This window comes from Hakea prostrata, chromosome 4, assembly GCF_041222555.1.
Source record: "Hakea prostrata isolate BN-2017 chromosome 4, UWA_Hpros_2, whole genome shotgun sequence".
Lineage (NCBI taxonomy): Eukaryota > Viridiplantae > Streptophyta > Magnoliopsida > Proteales > Proteaceae > Hakea > Hakea prostrata.
In genome coordinates, this window is record NC_142603.1 from 51,681,990 (window position 1) to 51,700,686 (window position 18,697).

An 18,697-nucleotide genomic window follows, 5' to 3' on the forward strand; every position below is an offset into this window, starting at 1 on the left:
GAGTTGACAAAATGAATCAAAGGCAAAAACCCCAGTAGACCCTACATACAAGTTATCCCTAATGTATAGTGAAAAAAAAAATGTTAAAGGAAACATAGACCTTTACCTGCAGATAGAAATAAATTAGAAATAGTGACGAACTAGCAGCCAAAGATTAATGTGGATGGATCGCAAATGCACGCAAATGCAGGGCAATTCTTCAAATCTTCAAGCTGGTGGTCTTCTACTTTGCTGAAGGTTGTGGAGATCAACCAGCAATGGTTGTGGAAGCACTGGCCATCAAGCATGAATCCAGATCATCTCCCTGTCGAGGGAGCACATCCGACGGCTTTACAACCCCACAACACAGAGCGGGCCCCACTGTGTTGTGTGGTTGTAAAGCCGTCGTAGAGCACAGAGTGCTCCCCCATTGGGGAGATGATCTGAACTCATCAACCATGCCCCTCTTAGGGCTTTGGAGCTGGCGCATCAGCCATGATTCTAGCTACACTAGTTTAACAATTGAATGAGAACAATACTGCAAAATGCAGAAACTTCTTCACTTGAAGTATTCGAGTTACACTAGATCCCTAACAACCGCATCATCCCAATCCTTCAGAGAATGATTTGTTTGATTACATGGTACAAGCTACACCCAGGGGCCTCCAACACTTTTTCTCTACAGAAAAAAAGGAAAAACAACAACTGTGTATGGACTAAGACCTACAAAAGTCACGTCTAGGTTTATACACAATTGCACATAAATTACAGATTAGCCTAAAACAAATCGAGCAGCCACCTGCAAAAGCTAGCACAAAGAGCTTCAAAGAGGAATTATTTGCAAGTCAGAGAGCTGGTCTACCTCTTTATTTTTGGGGGTTTTTTGTGTCATCATGAAGAATCAGGACCTTTAGCGTGCCAGTTTCCTTTAACCAGGCAGCTACTACAGCTCCTGTTGATATAAACCGCCCAATATTGCACTTGGCAACATGGAAGGGAGCACCAATTCCACTGAGGAGTGCCTCAATAGCTCGTCTAAGAGTTCCATCACCAGCTACTTTGCTGTGTTTGCCCCACCCTGTCAAAATGCTGCACACAAATGAATTTTTTTTTTCAATCTCCAGTCATGGATGACACAGTAGCAGTGCAGGACACTGCAATCTCTGTATTGTTCTGAACTAGTAACTATCAAGGAGGATCAATTTCATACCTTAACAACTTTGGCAACTCATGACCTTCAAAAACAATGGAACGTATATTGAGCAACCAGGCATGAACCATAGCTTGAGCAGCACCAGAAGACATCAGATGCAAATCCAAGCACGAGTCACACCATGCATTATCCCATACATGCCGGCGTTTTCCTTCTAGCACAACCAACTGGGCCCCTTGTTTCTATAAGAAATCAAACAAGACAATGAGTCCTTCCAACTAAATCAGCTTTAACACTGTACTTGTCATGCAAGGCTCATAAAAATATCAATGAAGGACAGCTGGTTTAGATCCCCGAATTTTATTTCGTTCTTGCTTTTGTGGGGTTCTGATGCAATCAATGGACAACAAGAACATATTTCAAAGAAATGCAATAGAACAAGGTGAGAGAAAATTGATATCAAGAGGCCAAGAGAGTAGTACAACGAAAAAATCAACATGGAGTAGAAGGGATCTTCGTGGTTGATTGGCCGGCCCCTTATTGTTATACCATGTATTGTGCACGTCTTCCTGAAAAGATTGCCCATGGAAAATATACTTGATGTGACTTATTTTCTGTGTGTACTACTTTTTCTCAACTAACAGATGGTCAAGAAGCTTAAAATCAGGGTCTCTGGCCAATAATCACTGACACCCACAGCATTCTATGGATCCGTGACACACCCACACAAACGGACATGACATTGAAAATGAATATAACAAACTACAAGAAACAAAAGAATAAACCAAAATAAAATGTCCAGCATTGCTCTCAAGATGCAGTTACTACTAACAGCACTATGTAGAACATATTCTGATTGGTCAGAATCAATGACGAGTTGGTCCCCCCACTCCAAGAGAGAAGAAGGAAAACATAACACCCTGGAAAAAGATACAAACAATTTCCTGATGAGCACCCTAGCTTGGATCTGAGAGCCCTTGAGTGGCATGGTTTGTTTGTTGCTAAACAATACCAGAACAATTTGCCCAACCTCAACCCCCCACCCCCCACCCGCAAAAAGTAGCAGCAGTAAATTTGGATTTGAGGCAATCAAAGAGAAGTTGCATACCATAGACTTCCAGGTTTTCTATGCAAATAGCATAGGAGGAGCTGACAAAGTGACAAACACATAGATCTGGCACAGCTTAAAAGGAAAATAGCATTAAGTATTATGCCTGTTTATGATCAGCCCAGGTGGTGTTCAAACATCTGATTTCTTTTGGTTCAGAAACTAGCAGCTCATATTGCATTCACATGTTTGTGTGTGCGTATCAAGAATCAGCCACATTGGCCTGATATGGCTAATATAAAAAGGGAAACGACCTTACTGGTATCTCCTTATCCAAGGAATGCCTCGAATTGCTAGGTTCCCTCAATCTGAATCAAATCACTCCTTCAAATTAGGGATATCAAGGTCTCCATCAAACATGGATATGCCACCTCAAGCAACTTTTCTCTAAGTATATCATGGATTGGACCTACTCCAAGCCGGCTCTAATATGGTCATTCCTCAATTTGGCATTCCCAATTTTCCCACACATCCATCTTGTAAATAGAAAGCAAAAACAGAGAAGAGAGAAGAAGAAACGGAGAAAAGAGAGTGCTGTGAACAGAGGCATCACACTAAATAGAAATAGGAGCGGTTGGAAGCAAGGATATGCCAAAAGGAAACATAAACCCCACAAAACAACCCAACCTTTATCTCACTTGTAATGATAATCCTGAGATGGCTCTTGTTCCCTCTTTGCCTTTACTACACATCTCAAAATCCTCCTCTTTGCAACACCATGTTTATCTACATGGCAGTTCTTCACAGCCAACATTCCACGCCGCACATTATATGTAGTCTGATGCCAGTCCTATAAAAAGAAATAAAAAAAAAAATCTTTAAGTTTAAGAGGAACACACTGATCACACAAAACTCTGTGACACACTCAATCCATTTCTTCCATACTAATGTGATCCTCTGAGCCACATCGTCTTCTATGTCACCCTCATTTACGATAGATCCCATATATCTTAAGTGGCATCTTTGCAGGAACACCCTCTCATCAATAAAAACCATCTCAGTATCTGTCCCAGGCTTGTATAGTTAACCATCATATTCAGCCTAAGTTTACGTAAGTTCTTCTGGTTCCAAGGTACTCTCTTAGTTCCACCTTGGCAATGATCTCTATTTGTGTCTCTTTCGAAAAAATAATATCATCTTCACGGATCATATACTCTAGGGACCACATCTTGTATACCTCTGCTTAAGTCAACCATGATAAGTGCAAACAAATAAGGAACTAAGGTATGTGTAACCCAGTTGAAATTGGGAACTCAATGCTCTGCTGAAATCTTCCCCCCCCCCCCCCCCGCCGAAAAAGAAAAAAAAAAACCACTTCCATGAGGGAAAAATTCACACAACCGGCTGTTCTGTCACTAGAGATCACATCAACATACATGTCTTTACTTGCATCTAAAATATTATATGGCATTCCTTTTCACAAGAAGATTCTAGATTAATTCTCTAGGGACTACCATTTTGAGATTGTTCTTGCTGGCTCTACCATTTTGAGATTGTTCTTGCTGGCTCTATATCTTTCCATCAGCCTCCTGAGTAAGAAAACTGACTCCATCATGGATATCTTCAAGGGCAAAACCGAATGGTTTTTCAAAATAATAGTCTCCTTTCGTAGGTGGGTCTAAATTACCCCCTCCGATAACTTCATTGTATGACTCGATTAACTTTATGCATTTACTTATTATAGGTGTCACTCATAGTGTGAGAACTTACTAGATTCTGCAAGATACCTCACATTTTGCATTTAGCAAGATGAGATAATGTGCTTACTACATAGGGTCTCAACTTTCAAGTTACAATCTTTGATGATTGGATCGTCATTTGAACTTTATCATTTGAATTATGAACATGGGTAATGTATTAGACATGTTTGAACTTTGAACCTTTTAGCCCTAATGTATAAGTAAATGACATGTACAATAGGCCATCTAAGGTTTCACTTAAGCACAGTGGTCTCCAACTTGAGGATCCAACAACAACAACAATAAGCCTTGTCCCAACTAAATGGGGTCAGCTACATGGATTCTTGCCCTCCAATCAGTTTTGTTCGAGGCCATGCTAGATACAAGGCCTAAGCTATACATATCCTTTCTCACCACTTCTCCTAAGGTTATCTTAGGTCTACCCCTAGCTCTTCTAGTTCCTTCAATATGGATTATATCACTTCTGAGGATCCAAGTGGGACTAAAATGCACACTGTTTTCCCCTCATAAATCTGAGGTCCAGTATATTCAGAAGAGCTGAAATAGGCTGGACTGCAAGTTTCAGCCCCAAAAGATCCCTAATACCCATTGAATTGGGGAAGCAATTCCATCAACTCGGTGACATCTTGAGCCAAAATCTTCTGTTTTGAGTTGGTGAGACAGGCCTCAAGATCGAGATGTTGAACCATTGTATGAGAATTTCCTTTGCTTCATAAATTGGTACCAAAATGTGTCACCTCCATTAACCTGGCATTTTACTTAGTGGCAAAAATCTTATTAAACAGCCTGGTTAGCCAAGATAGACCATAAAAGCCTACGTTCTTCCACAACATAATATAGCCATGCAATTATATAGATAACCCCAAATAATTAAAATAAATCCATAAATATGCAGCAGAACCAAAAGGCAGGTTTGGATCTGGTTCAAACTGTTCTAGCCCTGCATATTTAACAGAACCAAAGGCACTCAACCTCAGAGGTTTTGAACACCAAAGCATCGTTTTGTGGGCTTTTAAGCCCACCTTATGTAATATCAATTTCTATTTACAGTTTGTAAGTTTACAACTGGCTTATATTTATTGAAAAATACTAAGGGAAAGAGAGAAGAGAGAGAGAGAGAGAGAGAGAGAGAGAGATAAACACATGAGGTGCCAGCAAACCCATCTCACATACCATTACTATATCCCATATCTTGTTTATAATATGTCAGTTTTCTTATACTAAGTTGTATTATTGGGTATGGCAGACTTAGAATGATGAAGTTGTTTATCATGGAGTCCATCACCAGAAGATAAAATTGAAATGCAAAATACATAGATCACTCCCAAAACTATCAAATAAAACTGAACATACCCAGTCATCTACAAGGCAGCGTCTTCATGGTTTGCCTTAGTCTGGGTTTCCGGACCAAGTCAAATCAGTCCATCCATGCATATGCAATTACATCAGATGCACTTGGCCTAGGCCACCTAGGCATCGCCTTGTGGCCTTGTGGCCTTGTGGCCTTGTGGCAGCACACCTTATATTATATCAGAGTTCTGAAATTTGAAGGGTTTATTGTAGCAATGTTTATTATGTTGTTGTTGTTCTTCTTCTTTAAATTTGCTTGTATCATATCCTATGTTTCCCAATATTAGGTCATTAGTAGCATAAACATAGCATATTACATTAACATGGCTTATGTTGCATATTACAGTACCTACATAAATTATTGTTGTTATAATACATATGCGACATGCATAGGGCAAGCATCCTATTGCGTATTGACCCCCCCCCCCCCCAAAAAAAAAAAAAAAAAAAAAAAGAAGCAGCCTTGGTTGTTTAGTCACCTTGACAACCATGCTCACACCATGGTCTCTCTTTAACACCCACTTTCTTTGGTAAATTCAAAATGAAAAATCTAAATTCTAAAGAAACATACTTTTAGCTGAAATCAGGAAGCTAGTGATGTAACTGATTTCTAATATAAGACTTCATGAATGTTTCACAACGAGCTACCCACCCCAAAAATAGGAAAAATCCTAAAAAAAATTGCTCATCATAGGAGAATGACCTACTTTGGGTTCAATTACACATAACAGTTAGGCATTAACAAATCAGAGGCCACAAAGGAGTCAGGTTTGATGCTTTCCTGTGGATATATATGGAAATTAATTTCACGACCCAGCCAACCAATTTAGAACCAATTGATTCAAAGTCTAGTGGTATAAGAATGAAACAACATTATATTATGTAACATTCGTGTACAAATTATGGGTACCTGACCAAAGTGCCACAGCATGTCAGTTAGAGCGTTATAGAAGGCAGATGCTGTAGAGGAGTCCATGTGCTTCACTTCATCAAAAAGAGATTGAGCTTGAACCCACACATTATCCCTACTGCCCATTAGCAGCCCATGTGCAACACCGTACACTTGATTATCAAACAAACGAAGTTCTTCTAACAAAATTGAAGCATCTTCAAAAGAATTGCAACGACTGCACAGAGAAGAAATCACATTATAGATGCATTAAGTATGATAGTTGCAGGATAAGATATAAGTGTTTACATGATTATGTACAATGAAACAACAATAAAAAAGCCAGAGGTTGAGCAGCCAACCGCAGTTTTTGAGCATACGATTTCACCAACTAGAAGAATAAGCATGCTAAAGAAGATTGCCACCTCTAGGATGCAGAAAGAATTGAAAGTAGATATATCCCAGGCTCCCAGCCATAGCACCATTCAAACAAAACCTACTTGATTACATGTTCACATTAGCTTTTAATACCCCCCCCCCCCCAAAAAAAAAAATGCCAGGGATATGAATGCCACCCCATGGATAAACAATTCAGAAATACTAACAGACGAATTGTACGGGAACACCTAATTTTGTCAAAAAATCGAAAATTGCTTGACCATGGTATGAGATCTCGCGAGATATCTCGGCTTTTTCACTTAGCGAGATGAGATGGGAGGCGAGACTGGAGAGATTCCATATCTCACCTCAAGATCTTGCCCCTATACCTAGCAAGATGGTGAGATCTCTCTTTTTTTGGTCCAACCAAATGGCTTAGGGGGTTTTAAAGGCCCCAATCTCGTACGAGAGAGGCATATCTCACCCATCTCAACGAAAGTTGAGTTTTGGCTGGATATTTTTGGGGATTCAGCTAGATTTCAACTTCCAAGCACCTTTAGCACATCTACAGCTTCAAATTACCAACATTTCAAGCTCTTTTCAGCTTCATCTTCAACAAAGGTAAGATTCTTGCCCAAAATTTGAAATTTTCAAATACCATGTTGTACATTAGGTGTATGCATGTGATGTAAATATATGTTGATCTAATAGTGCAGATTTAAACTTTCATGGAAAAAAATTTAATTTTTGAATTTCATATTTAAAAAATATAATTCCTAAAAAACTAAAATTAAAAGATATAGGGAAAAAAAAAACTTATGATATGAGTGTGATTCTAACTTCTGTTGGACAACATTGAGAGGGCCACAACCCCATGTAGTCATATTTCGATTTTCATGCTTGCTATATATATATATATATTTTTTTTTAATTTCAGACTTAATAATTAAATAAAATACTTTTGAAAAATATAATTTTATTGAAAATTTATCTTTTTTTTTTTTTTTTTTAATGATGCTTATGTTATGTAGTTAATTTTAAAAATACAAACATGTCTATTTGAGCATTGTATATATGTTATCTTAGAACAAAGTGTGTGTTTTGTAGTTATACAAATTGTTTTTGCATGTTTTTTTTGGGATGATTAAATAATTCATTACCAAAGAGAATAAAAGGAAATACAAGAGCACAAACGACAAACCCCAAACAAAGCGAGGAAGAAACCTCAACTAACAAGCAACCAAAGAGGCATTGAGCCAAGCAACTACCTAAGAACAACCATTAAGCAAACTCGATACACGAGCACAAGTGGCCCAACGCCAAAGTAAGAGGCATCGAGCCTAGCAACCATCTGAGAGCAACAATAAAAGCAAACTATTTATACAGCATCTTATGCCATAGCCATACAAGTTTTTGTATGTTTTTAATTATATAAAAGTATTCTAATGATTATATGGGAACATACATATATGTATTTGAGTGTTGTAGCTAAAATGGCAACTAGTGAGAGTGGCACTGGCAATGGGACCCAAGACATTGCTTGGCAACATGGGGATCCATTGACCTGCTGACAAGAAAAATTCCCAATGAAAGTATTGCCTCAAGACCTTGAATTCTAGTGGTTTAACCAAATTAAAGCAACATTTAGCTGGTGGCTACAAAGATGTTACCAAGTGTGCCAAGGTTCCTTATGAAGTGCAACAAGTAATTACAGCAAGTTTAAAGGGAGAGAGACAAAGAAAGGATGAGAGAGCATAAAAGCAAAGGGAATTCGAGGATGCAGTGCCACAGAGACCTTTTGTTGACAATGATGAGGAGTCAGATGTCAATGAGGAGATGAGCATGGTAGAAGATCTCGCTCTCAAGAGAGATCTCGACCATCTCAGTGAGATCTCGGTCGAGATATACAATTTTTTGGCGTCAACTTGGTGGCCCATCTCGGTGGGTTTTAGGGTCCCAATTGGGTTGAAACTTGGTATTTAGCTTATTTAAGGCCTTTTGAACACGTTGGTGGCCTTGGATTTGTCAGAATCAACCCTATGTATGATTTCTAAGTCTACCCATAGTGTGAAACCGAAATGTAGTAGGATTAGGGAATGCAATGTTATACAACATGTAATATAGAACCTTTAAAGCATATAAATGAAAAGCAAGTATATAAAATGCATCAACTAACTTAAATGTTATCAAAATTCAATCCATATGAGTATCACAATCTCAATTTTCAAGAATAAAATAATTATACAACCATTAGAAGTTCTATATAAGTCATTAAATCATAAATTCATAAGACAAGTAGAGAATGATTGATCTTCCTTGTTGTAGATGTGCTAAGAATAGTTGTAAGTGAAAATTCAGCCAAAATCTACAAAAAAAAGGCAAAATTTGAGAGATCCAGGGCGAGATATGGCGAGATCTCGAGCGAGATATCCCAACTCGTAGATCTCGACCTCCATCTCGTCTCGCCAAGGTGAAAAAACGAGATATCTCGGCAAGATCTCGCGAGATCTCCCACCATGGAGATGAGGAGGACTATGAGTATTGAGTCAAAGTCCGAATGGAAACAAATTGAAGGCTATAATGGAAGCTAGCAGATGATCCTTACATTTTGAGAATGTGAGGCAGTATGAACAATCTAAAGAAGCAAGTGGTTCAAGATCAGTGTCATCCATCCCACCTAGACATAGTTGGAATCTCATTCTTACTCCTTGATCTAGGAAAATTGCCAAACGAAAGGGCGACCAAAATTCTAAGTTCAAAAATATTATGTGCAAAAATATCTCCAAAATTAAAGTAAGAATAAAAGAGAAATCAAGTGATGCAGAATTGGCAGCATATATACAAGGAAGAGAAAAGCCCAATGGTCAAGCCCATCAAAGCCTAAAGATATGATCCAAAACAACCCATGGCTTGCATGGGCTAGGACTATTGTAGTGGGTTAAAATGAGCCCATGGATTCATGGGCTTGGATTACTTTAGTGGGAGAAGACCAGCCCACATATTTTGAACAAAGCCCAAGTCTAGCTTTGAAAAGTCAATAAAAGGAGCTAGTAGTGGGGTGTAGTAGGTGGATGTTTCCATTATTATTTTGACTAGTGGTGTTGTGTAGTTGAGTTATTAATAGGTAGGTGGTGTTAGCTAGTGGTTGGATGTTACCATTAGTGTTTATGTCTCTTTAGAATGCTATATAAAGAGACTTATGTAAGAGGTGAAAAAAAACAACTTGTGAAATGAAATCAAATTGCTTGCTAGCATTCCTCCTCTTGGAGAACCCTTGTGTTTGATCAAGGTAGATTGGTGTTCGATCCAATCGATCCACCTTGCGGTGAGAAGCCCGGGTGTTAAGACTCCTTGTGTTTGATCAAGGAAGGTTGGTGTTTGATCCAATCGATCCACCTTGCGGTGAGAAGCCCGGGTGTTACATGTTTCTTTGTTGTCCTTATTGTTCTCTTAATTCTCTTATATTGTTCCATCCATTCTTCTTTATAGCATACTGTTGTTTTGAAGACCTAGTTCGTCCTTGTTCTTAAACCAATATCCTTGTTCTACCACTTCGGTTTTCAGCCTTCCATTATATCTGAATTTTATCTACCTTAAGTCCATCAAATTTGCAATTGTCTCCCTGTGAAAAGGTCCTATTTGGCTACTGTTTTGATCATTCAAATACAGTACTACATTAATAAGAGAAAATAGGTAACAAGCAAGACACAGAGAGAAAATAGATTATTTGTGGTTTTATTGAGAAAACCACTGCCTCCCTACTCAAGAAGCAGATTTGATAACATTGTTTTTCATATATTTGCTTTCAATTCAAAGATATTTATCCTACAAGCAGTTACATCCATCCTCCATACTCTCCCATTACCCCTCATATTTATCTAAAACTATTAACTATAACTTCCCATGCAACTACTACCAAAAATAAAAAATAAAAACTTCCCATGCAACAATAGCTTCTAGTCACATGGCTATGTGTGATCATAGAATTAAACAAACCAAATAATAATTAATTATATAGTAACCAAATAAATAAATATGAATAACTACTCAAAGATCCATTTGAGGTGGTACAACCACGACCAGCTATGATATATGGTGTAGAGTGTTGACTATTTAGAAGCATCAAAGAGATAAACTCAGTGTAGCAGAAATGAGGATGCTACGATGGATAAGTGGCAAAACTAATAAGGATAAGGCAAGGAATGATCATATTAGAGCTGATGGGAGTAGCTCAGATGAATAATAAGCTACGAGAAAGTTGATTGAGGTGGCATGGCCAAGTTGAATGAAGGCCACTCAATGCCCCTACAAGGAGAAGTTTTTTAACCCAGATCAATGGAACTAGAAGAGCTAGGAGCAGATCCAAGAAAACCTTAGAAGAAGTGGTGAGAAAGGATATGCATGGCTTAGACATCATATCTAGTATGGGATCAAATAGAGCTGATTGGAAGGTAAGGATCCATGTAGCAACCTCATTTAGTTGGGATAAGGCTTCTTGTTGTTGTATAAGAAGATCTACATAGGCACAGCACTACAAAGACTGAAAAGCAGTTTTCTTATGCTATGACCTCCTCTATGATGGAGATAAATGGCATCTACATTTGCAACATATACCATAGAATTTAAAGGATGAGAAGGTATGCTATGATGCAAACTGCAGTTACTGAACAAGCAAGGGAATATGTAAAATGACTTTGGAGGATCATCAAAAATTGAACCAGTAAAGGATCCATCACAGAATTATAGTTACTTTCACCTCAAAGCGCCTTCAGAGAGAAGATGCATTGGCTAGGAAAGAGATTGAAAGACACCATTTAGATTGGTTGATACCTAATTAGCGAATTTATCACATCAGTTGAATCTAAGCAGGCATTTCCTAGGTTATTCTCACAACTGATTAAGTGGTGAATAAAATTATAATATGTTGATCCTCTACTTTGATTATTTAATTTAAAAGCAAAGGCTGCCAGTTCTACAATTCACAAAAGCAAAGCAGCTCAAGATTTCTTAAGTGTAATTTTGAAGGGATAAAGATATGATAAACATATTGAGCATATAGGATCTTGACATCTATAATTTCAATTTTATTTTTTGGAGCAGGACAATGGGTTAGGGGATACTAAAACTCTTCAGATGAGTCCATGATATTAATGCTGCATGCAAACACAAAAGCAAGAGTAATGTGACAGTTCAACTTTCAAATGCATTAAAGTATCATGTCATTGGAAATGCAAAGTTTTTAAGTATCTACCTGCAAGCATTTAGAATGGCAGAGAAGGTGACAACATTTGGTTTTATTTCCAGCTCATGCATCTTATGAAAAAGATCCAGGATGCATAAGATCTCCTGAGAGTTCCTATCTGAATCTTCCTTCAAATGAAGAACTTTTTCAGCTGTTAGCTGCCCAAAAATCTTTATAACCTGATTATTCTCCTCTATATGTCCCGAGATTCTTTTAGTATTATCCTTGGTATCTACATAATTTAAAGATCTGGAATGTATCCCAGCAGTTCCATCAGTTGCATATTCATCAAACTTTGTAGTTGCTGACCGGCCAAATGCATCGATGATTGAATTATAAGTAACAACATTTGGCCGGATCCCTTCTCTCGTCATCTCATCAAGCAAGGACACGGCAGACGGCACCAAGCCATTCTTACATAAAGCATCAATCAATGCACTGTACAAAACAACATCTGCTTTCAAGCCTGCTAGCTTAAACTCTCTAAAAGATTCCATTGCTTCCTTGTACAGACCACCTTTGGAATATGCATCTATCAATGTAGAGTAGGTCAAGACATTAGGAGAAATGCCTACCAACTTCATCTCTTTAAACACTTTTTTAAGTTCATCATATTTTCCCAGCTTCCCATATCCCCCAAGAAGTGCATTATAAGTAACTGCATCTTTTTTAATCCCAGCTGTCTCCATCTCTCTGCAAACAGCCAGAGCTTCCTCAAACCTACCAAGCTTTGCATAAATGGAAAGTAGTGTATTGTACGAAACTCGATCCAAACCAATGCCAATGAGCTTCATCTTGTTAAAAAGGTTCAGTGCTTCATCTAATCTTCCAGCTTTTGCATAGCCATCGATCACAGTGCTGTAAGTCACTACAGTAGGAAACACATTCTTCTCAGACATCTCTGACATCAACTCATAAGCCAAATCCATCTGCCCACCTTTACAAACTGCATCCAATAGTGTATTGTATGTGAAAATATCCCTATCAATACCCCTGTAGGCCATTTCATTGAACATGTTCATAGCCTCCTGCCACAACCCACCACGACTACAAACAGCAAGAAGAGAATTAAAGGTGATGCGGTCAGGTTGCACCCCTCTGGTCACCATCTCATCAAATATCTTCACTGCCTGACTAAATTCTACTCCTCCCTTCCCACAAGCATCAATCACAGCGTTATAGGTAACCAAGTTAGGCTTCAGACCACATTCCTTCATGGACTCAAAAACCTTTATGGCTTCGTCGCAAAATCCACTGCGGCCATAGGCACTAATCAAAGCAGAAAATGCATAAACCGTATTACCATAGCCATCTAAATTAGCCGTCTCGAAGACACTCTTGGCAAGATCAACCCGCCCCAACCTTCCAAGAATACTGATCATTGCACTAGCCAGTTTACCCTGTTCGTTCCGCTTCCGTTCTCTGCGCACGGCGAACTCGAAGCACCGAATGGCCATGGAACACTCACCCCGATTCCCCAATTCTCGAAGCAAAAAGGTGTAATCCTCCGAACCAGAAAGCTTGGTCTCGAAGTTCATGAGAACAGATTCGAGGGCGTTTTCGTCCCCAGAAAATCGAATAGCTTGTTGCAAAGCTTCCTCAGCTACGGAGGTATGTCTGCTTCCCATGGAGGTCTTCTGGCGCCCAAAGTGCATCTTCGAAACAAAACGCGTAGAACGGCGGCCACGGAAATCGGGTCCGAGCTCGGAAGTTGAAGGGGGTAGAGGAGAGAGAGATGGGAAATTAGGATCACACGAAAGGGTAGACGAATTACCTTGTTTAGCTGCATTTCTGGTGGAAGGAGTAGAGCCGCCGAGAGAGACCTTGTTGGAGTTCCAACGAGGGTTACTTTGATGGTGATTGTGATGATGGTTTTGGTAAGGCTTGGTCGAAGTGATCGAGCAGTGTGGGGGAGTGGAAGAAGCCATCAAATATGTAACAGAGAAACCGAATAAATAGAGATAAAATCAGAGCATCTTCCCCCCCAGTTTTCTCCGGATTTCTGGGTATCAATCAGCTACCACTATCTTGCAGAATCAAGCACGCAAAAGGTAGAACTGGAAGCTTTGAAGATCCAGCTCAAAGCTGTGAAACCCTCAGAATCTTCCATTTCTCTGGAGATGTTATCTAGATGATGATATTGCAGAACTCAACCATCTACGAACAGATATAATTTTGCAATCACGCTATCTGTGATCAAGGTCCACATTTGAGTGATTTGATGATCTATCTCCATTACCTCATCATCTCGTGATTCTCGAAGAGTTGTCGTCATTGCGATCGAGAGAATATCCCTTCCCTGCGTTCTAAATTTCGTAATCGTATATTCGTATATGTATATGACTTGTCCCGACAAAAAACGCTCCATTGTTTCGTAAGAAAACTGTATCGTAACTGTACCGGAATAAGCCTTAAATGATGCGTATCACAGGGAGAACAATGTGCCACCTACTACTGGGTCCTATATGAACTCTTTTATTAGTATCCATTAGGCGGGCCCCACCAATCCCCTGACCAGAAGGTGACCTGGACTTTTAAACGATTCCTCTGTTAACTAATTCTGAAACATTGTCAATGCAAGGTTTGTAGAGATCTATACTTTTTAGTGGAGAGGTCATGGGTTCAACTATTGTGAATAACAAAGCTCCCTCTAATGATGTAATCGAAGTACGCGGAAGCTGACCCAAATGAACTTCAGATACCAAAAAAATAAAAACAAAACAAAGATAATTTTCATTTGAGCTCTTTGAGATTTTAGTTGAAGTCTCCTTTTATTGGGTAGAAGGTTAAAGTTATTTTTCAGCTCAAAGAAAATGATTTCTTGTTGGGATAATTTTCATTTGGCGTGTATCATCTTTAGTGGGGTGTCCTTGACTATCTAGAAGACAGCTTGGAGCTGCAACAGACCTTCACAAGATAATACTTCGTCCATGAAGTTCGAGAGACCAATAGATGCATTGACTATCTCGTTGGCTTATTAACCATAAAACAAAAGATCTTTATGGATTCGGATGGCTTGCCGAATAGCCTCCAAACCTTTGTGATGGAGGAATTGCATCAAGCTGGCCTAGATGAACTCCAGATACCAAAAAAATATAATTTTCATTTGGGCTACTTGAAATTTTGGTTGAAGTCTCATTTTATTAGGTAGAAGGTTAAAGTTATTTTTCAACTCAAAGAAAATGATATTTTGTTGGGATAATTTTCATTTGGTGTCTATCATCTTCAATTAGGTGTCATTGACTATCTAGAAGACAGCTTAGAGCTGAAACAGACCTTCACAAGATCCTACTTCATCCATGAAGTTCGAGAGACCAACAGATGCATTGACTGCCTCACTGACTCATTAAGCATAGAACAAAATATCCTTCTGGATTCAAATGGTTTGCCAAATAACCTCCAAACCTGTGTGAATTGTGACAAGGAATTGCATGGTCGTTGTTTCCACAGATTATCAACTTGATGTAATATTTTTCTTATAATTTTAATACAAAGTCTCCCTTTTTTTCTCCAAAAAAAAAAAATTTATTTTACATTTGTTTCCCTTAATATGTCCAAAAAGACAAATATTAAGTTTTCAATTTCCTTTATTTAACTAGTAACATATTTCATTAGAATTTAGAAGTTTACTTCAATTTCTATTGCTGATATCTCATACCTTTCTCCAATATCTGAGTAAATTGAAATTATAGACATTATGATCATAAAGACGGTCTATTCTTACCTGATTTTCTTTTCCATAGAGTATAAAAGACAAACATGAAATATCTTTAGATTGAAAATAACTTAAATCAAATCCAAGGATCCAAATGAAAATTACGCAAAAGAAGATATTCCTTCATACGCTAATGATACGAGAAACACTCTATCTGATTCTCATGTCAACTTTAAATTTGTATTTATTAATAATTATTATTATTTGTTGTAAAAGAATTCAATGAAAGGTGGTCTCCTTACTTTGCAATCAAGTGTATATAAAAATCCAATTGAAGTGGGAATGTAGGATTATATCTTATCCTTTCTTTTTTTTTCCCAAGAATTCCCAGGGAAAAATTTCATATAATCTTTGTCCGTGTGGATTTTAATTTGTATTCATTAATAATTTTTTTTTATTTCTTGAAAAAGAATTCAACCGTTAATTCACTTACAAGAAAGGTTTTCTCCTCACTTCAAAATTAATGGAAGCGCATATATAAAAATAAAAATTCCAACTTAGAATTATGTTATGATAATTTTACATATCTATACAATTGGGTCTTTGAATTTTCAAACTAATGTAAAACGTAATGCTTCAAATTATTGATATTTGACTCGTGTAATCAAATATTCTCACTTTCAATGTTCTTGGCCCCTTATTTTGAATAACATTAAAAAATGGTTGCCTTAAATGTCATAATTCATATGTCAAAAATGCTTTTATAATTAAAAATGTTTGTACTTTATGTTTTTTCTCATCATTATTTCATTTGCCCTTTATTGTGCACACTCAAAGAAAAGTTCTTCGTTCCTTTCTCTTGTTTTTTCCTCCACTCCACTATCGAATAGTCCTGCACCCAATATATATGGAATTACCAATTTCATAAAAAGCTTTGATTGTATTACACTTATATTTCTAAAAAGAAAATTTTAAACTTTTACACTTTTACACTTGCAATAATAGTAATCAAATTCTTTTCTTTTCTTTTTTTATTGGTAAAAATTTATACTCAATCTGAACTAGTACATCGACAGCAAAAGGCAAAGTCTAAATCACCAATATAGACATAAATCCATCTTAGGGTTTGTATGACAATACTTGTATTTCTGAGTCAGTTGTCTATTCTAGATTTGAGTTTAGTATTTGTGTACAGTTCTAAGAAGTATTTTTGAATGGTTACAAAGCTAATCCAGGCTTACAAGCTGATTTGGACAAACCTTAATTCCAACCTACCAAACTGGCCCCATAAACCTCAGATCTTTAAAAAAAGAAACCCAACCTGCCAGTCAAGTTGTTCACCTAACCTTTTATTAGTGGCGTCTTTGAAATACCCTTTTAAGGTTGGAAAAATCAATTTTTTTTTTGGGTACAAATGTGCTTTTTATATTATGTGGGAGAATGGAATATTACATATATCTCGACGCAAGTCAAAACCACGACCAATTCACTAAGAGGTATTAATTTACCAATAAAGCAACTCTGTGTTGGCGATTAGAAACTTTTTTATGAGAAGGAATTCTGCATAAGCATGGTTACAGTCATTTATTTTCTATTTCCTTTTTTTGGGCTACCAACTCTCATTTTAAACTAGGACTTAAAAAAACTCTGGGATTCCCTGCTAAAAGTGCATTGGCATGCAATCTGGAGTAGAGAACTGACCGATGCTTTCGGAACTTCAACGTTATAGAGAACTTTTATGTAAAACCACGCGTTTATAATCTCATAGTATCAGTGAAAGCGGCAATCAATGCCTAAGAGTGAAAGGAATTTGCAACAATTACAAGTTTATCTCAAGATAAGTTTCAGTTTATGAAAGTAACCACACAATCTTTAGGCCAAATAATAATATGAAATATCCAAAACTTTAAATTAGAAAAGCAGATGCAAAGTGTCTCCTTGATCCTTCATCTAGCCTCAAAAGTGAAACTCAGTTTGAAAACAAGGAAGCATAACAGGAACAGACATGTAATATAAGTACATAATTGAGATGATTTGGCATCTCCTCAATCCTGTTCCAAGCAAAGATATTTGATCGTACCCGGTTAGAGAAGATTGCATTTGAGGATTTAAATCCCCATGGTACATGCTTAGTGTGAACCCACAGAAAGGTAGACCAACTGCAAGTTTCTTACTTTAAATTAGAAATGATTAAAAGGTTAAATCACAAAATCATTCCAGGGGAAGTAACTTTTGACAAGCCTTTTCCCTCCTAAATTTCTCTATCAACCACATCGGTCGAGTTCTTGACAAAACAAAGGACGTTAGCTTCTGATTCACATGCTATCATCTGTTCTAATGATATGTTACCCCTCCATAAAAATAAAAAACAAACAGCTCTCATCAGCGGCACAGGAAAACAGATTTAGGGTGGATGGGCACAAAAATTTAAGATGGGGTGAATTGAGTAGAGATCCTGAAATTCACAAACCCAATGATCTTCAATAAGTTCTTTTTCTCGGTGCTGGCTTACGTAATTCCTTCTTTCCAGTAGGCGCGGAAGAGGCAATCCCCAACAAAAATTGGGACAAATCCTTTAATCTGTAGCAGTGGAAATGAAGACGACATTAAACCAAACTATCTTAGACAACTGGCAAAGAAACAATGTATCACTTTTTAACTGCGATCACCTGGGCATGGTGATAAAAAGGGCAATCACGGATAACCCAACAACAAGAGGTAATACAGGTGCAACGGTCAATTCCTGCGATACGAGAGAGTTCTAAGTTCATCAAATTGATCTAACATTACTATAAACATCACATCCACACCAATTACTTGTGTAAACAAATCCATGCAGGGACTGCTGATCAACCTGAGGCATACCTGTTTGTGATGATCCTCTTCTATTTTAAATCTTAGTGGACCAACATGGATTTGGGCTTGCTTTTCCAAGTCGACCTCAACAGCCTCAGATTCGAACCTGTGGGTGGATGATGGAAGACTGGATCGAAGCTGAACAAGGTGCTTACCCTTAGGCAAGTCCTGTACCTGGAAGAAGTTGGATAGTGGCAATGGGAAAAGGGATTCGATCTTAGACGGGTTGCTCGCTGACTTGACCTCAACCATGATATGTGATTGCAATTCCTCGAGACTACTTCCTTCAACATGACCAGTCAATATGGTCAATTCTAGATGTTCAAATACCACAAAATCAAGTCCCTTGATGTCCTCAGTTCCCACCTGCAAAAGAGCGTAAAGTAA

At 37.9% G+C, this 18,697-nt stretch overlaps 2 protein-coding genes across 2 annotated transcripts in view; both read right to left on the minus strand.

Moving 5' to 3' along the window:
• Positions 1–525: 525 nt before the first annotated feature.
• On the minus strand, positions 526–14,088 carry LOC149019484 (pentatricopeptide repeat-containing protein GUN1, chloroplastic-like). Its single transcript, XM_089153483.1, is given in 5 exon segments — positions 526–829; positions 831–1,068; positions 1,190–1,374; positions 6,201–6,417; positions 11,809–14,088. Coding segments are annotated over 5 exon segments (2,586 nt in total). The 5' UTR covers positions 13,728–14,088; the 3' UTR covers positions 526–802.
• A 3,251-nt stretch (positions 14,089–17,339) lies between these two features.
• The window catches only part of LOC149019485 (Carbohydrate-binding-like fold), a 52,790-nt gene continuing 51,432 nt past the window's right edge, over positions 17,340–18,697 (minus strand). The window contains exons 25-27 of the mRNA XM_089153484.1: positions 18,320–18,676; positions 18,124–18,197; positions 17,340–18,034 (exon numbers count right to left, since the gene is read on the minus strand). Of these exons, the coding sequence (XP_089009610.1) occupies positions 17,935–18,034; positions 18,124–18,197; positions 18,320–18,676 (531 nt within the window). The 3' untranslated portion in view covers positions 17,340–17,934. The remainder of the gene's footprint in view (positions 18,035–18,123; positions 18,198–18,319; positions 18,677–18,697) is intronic.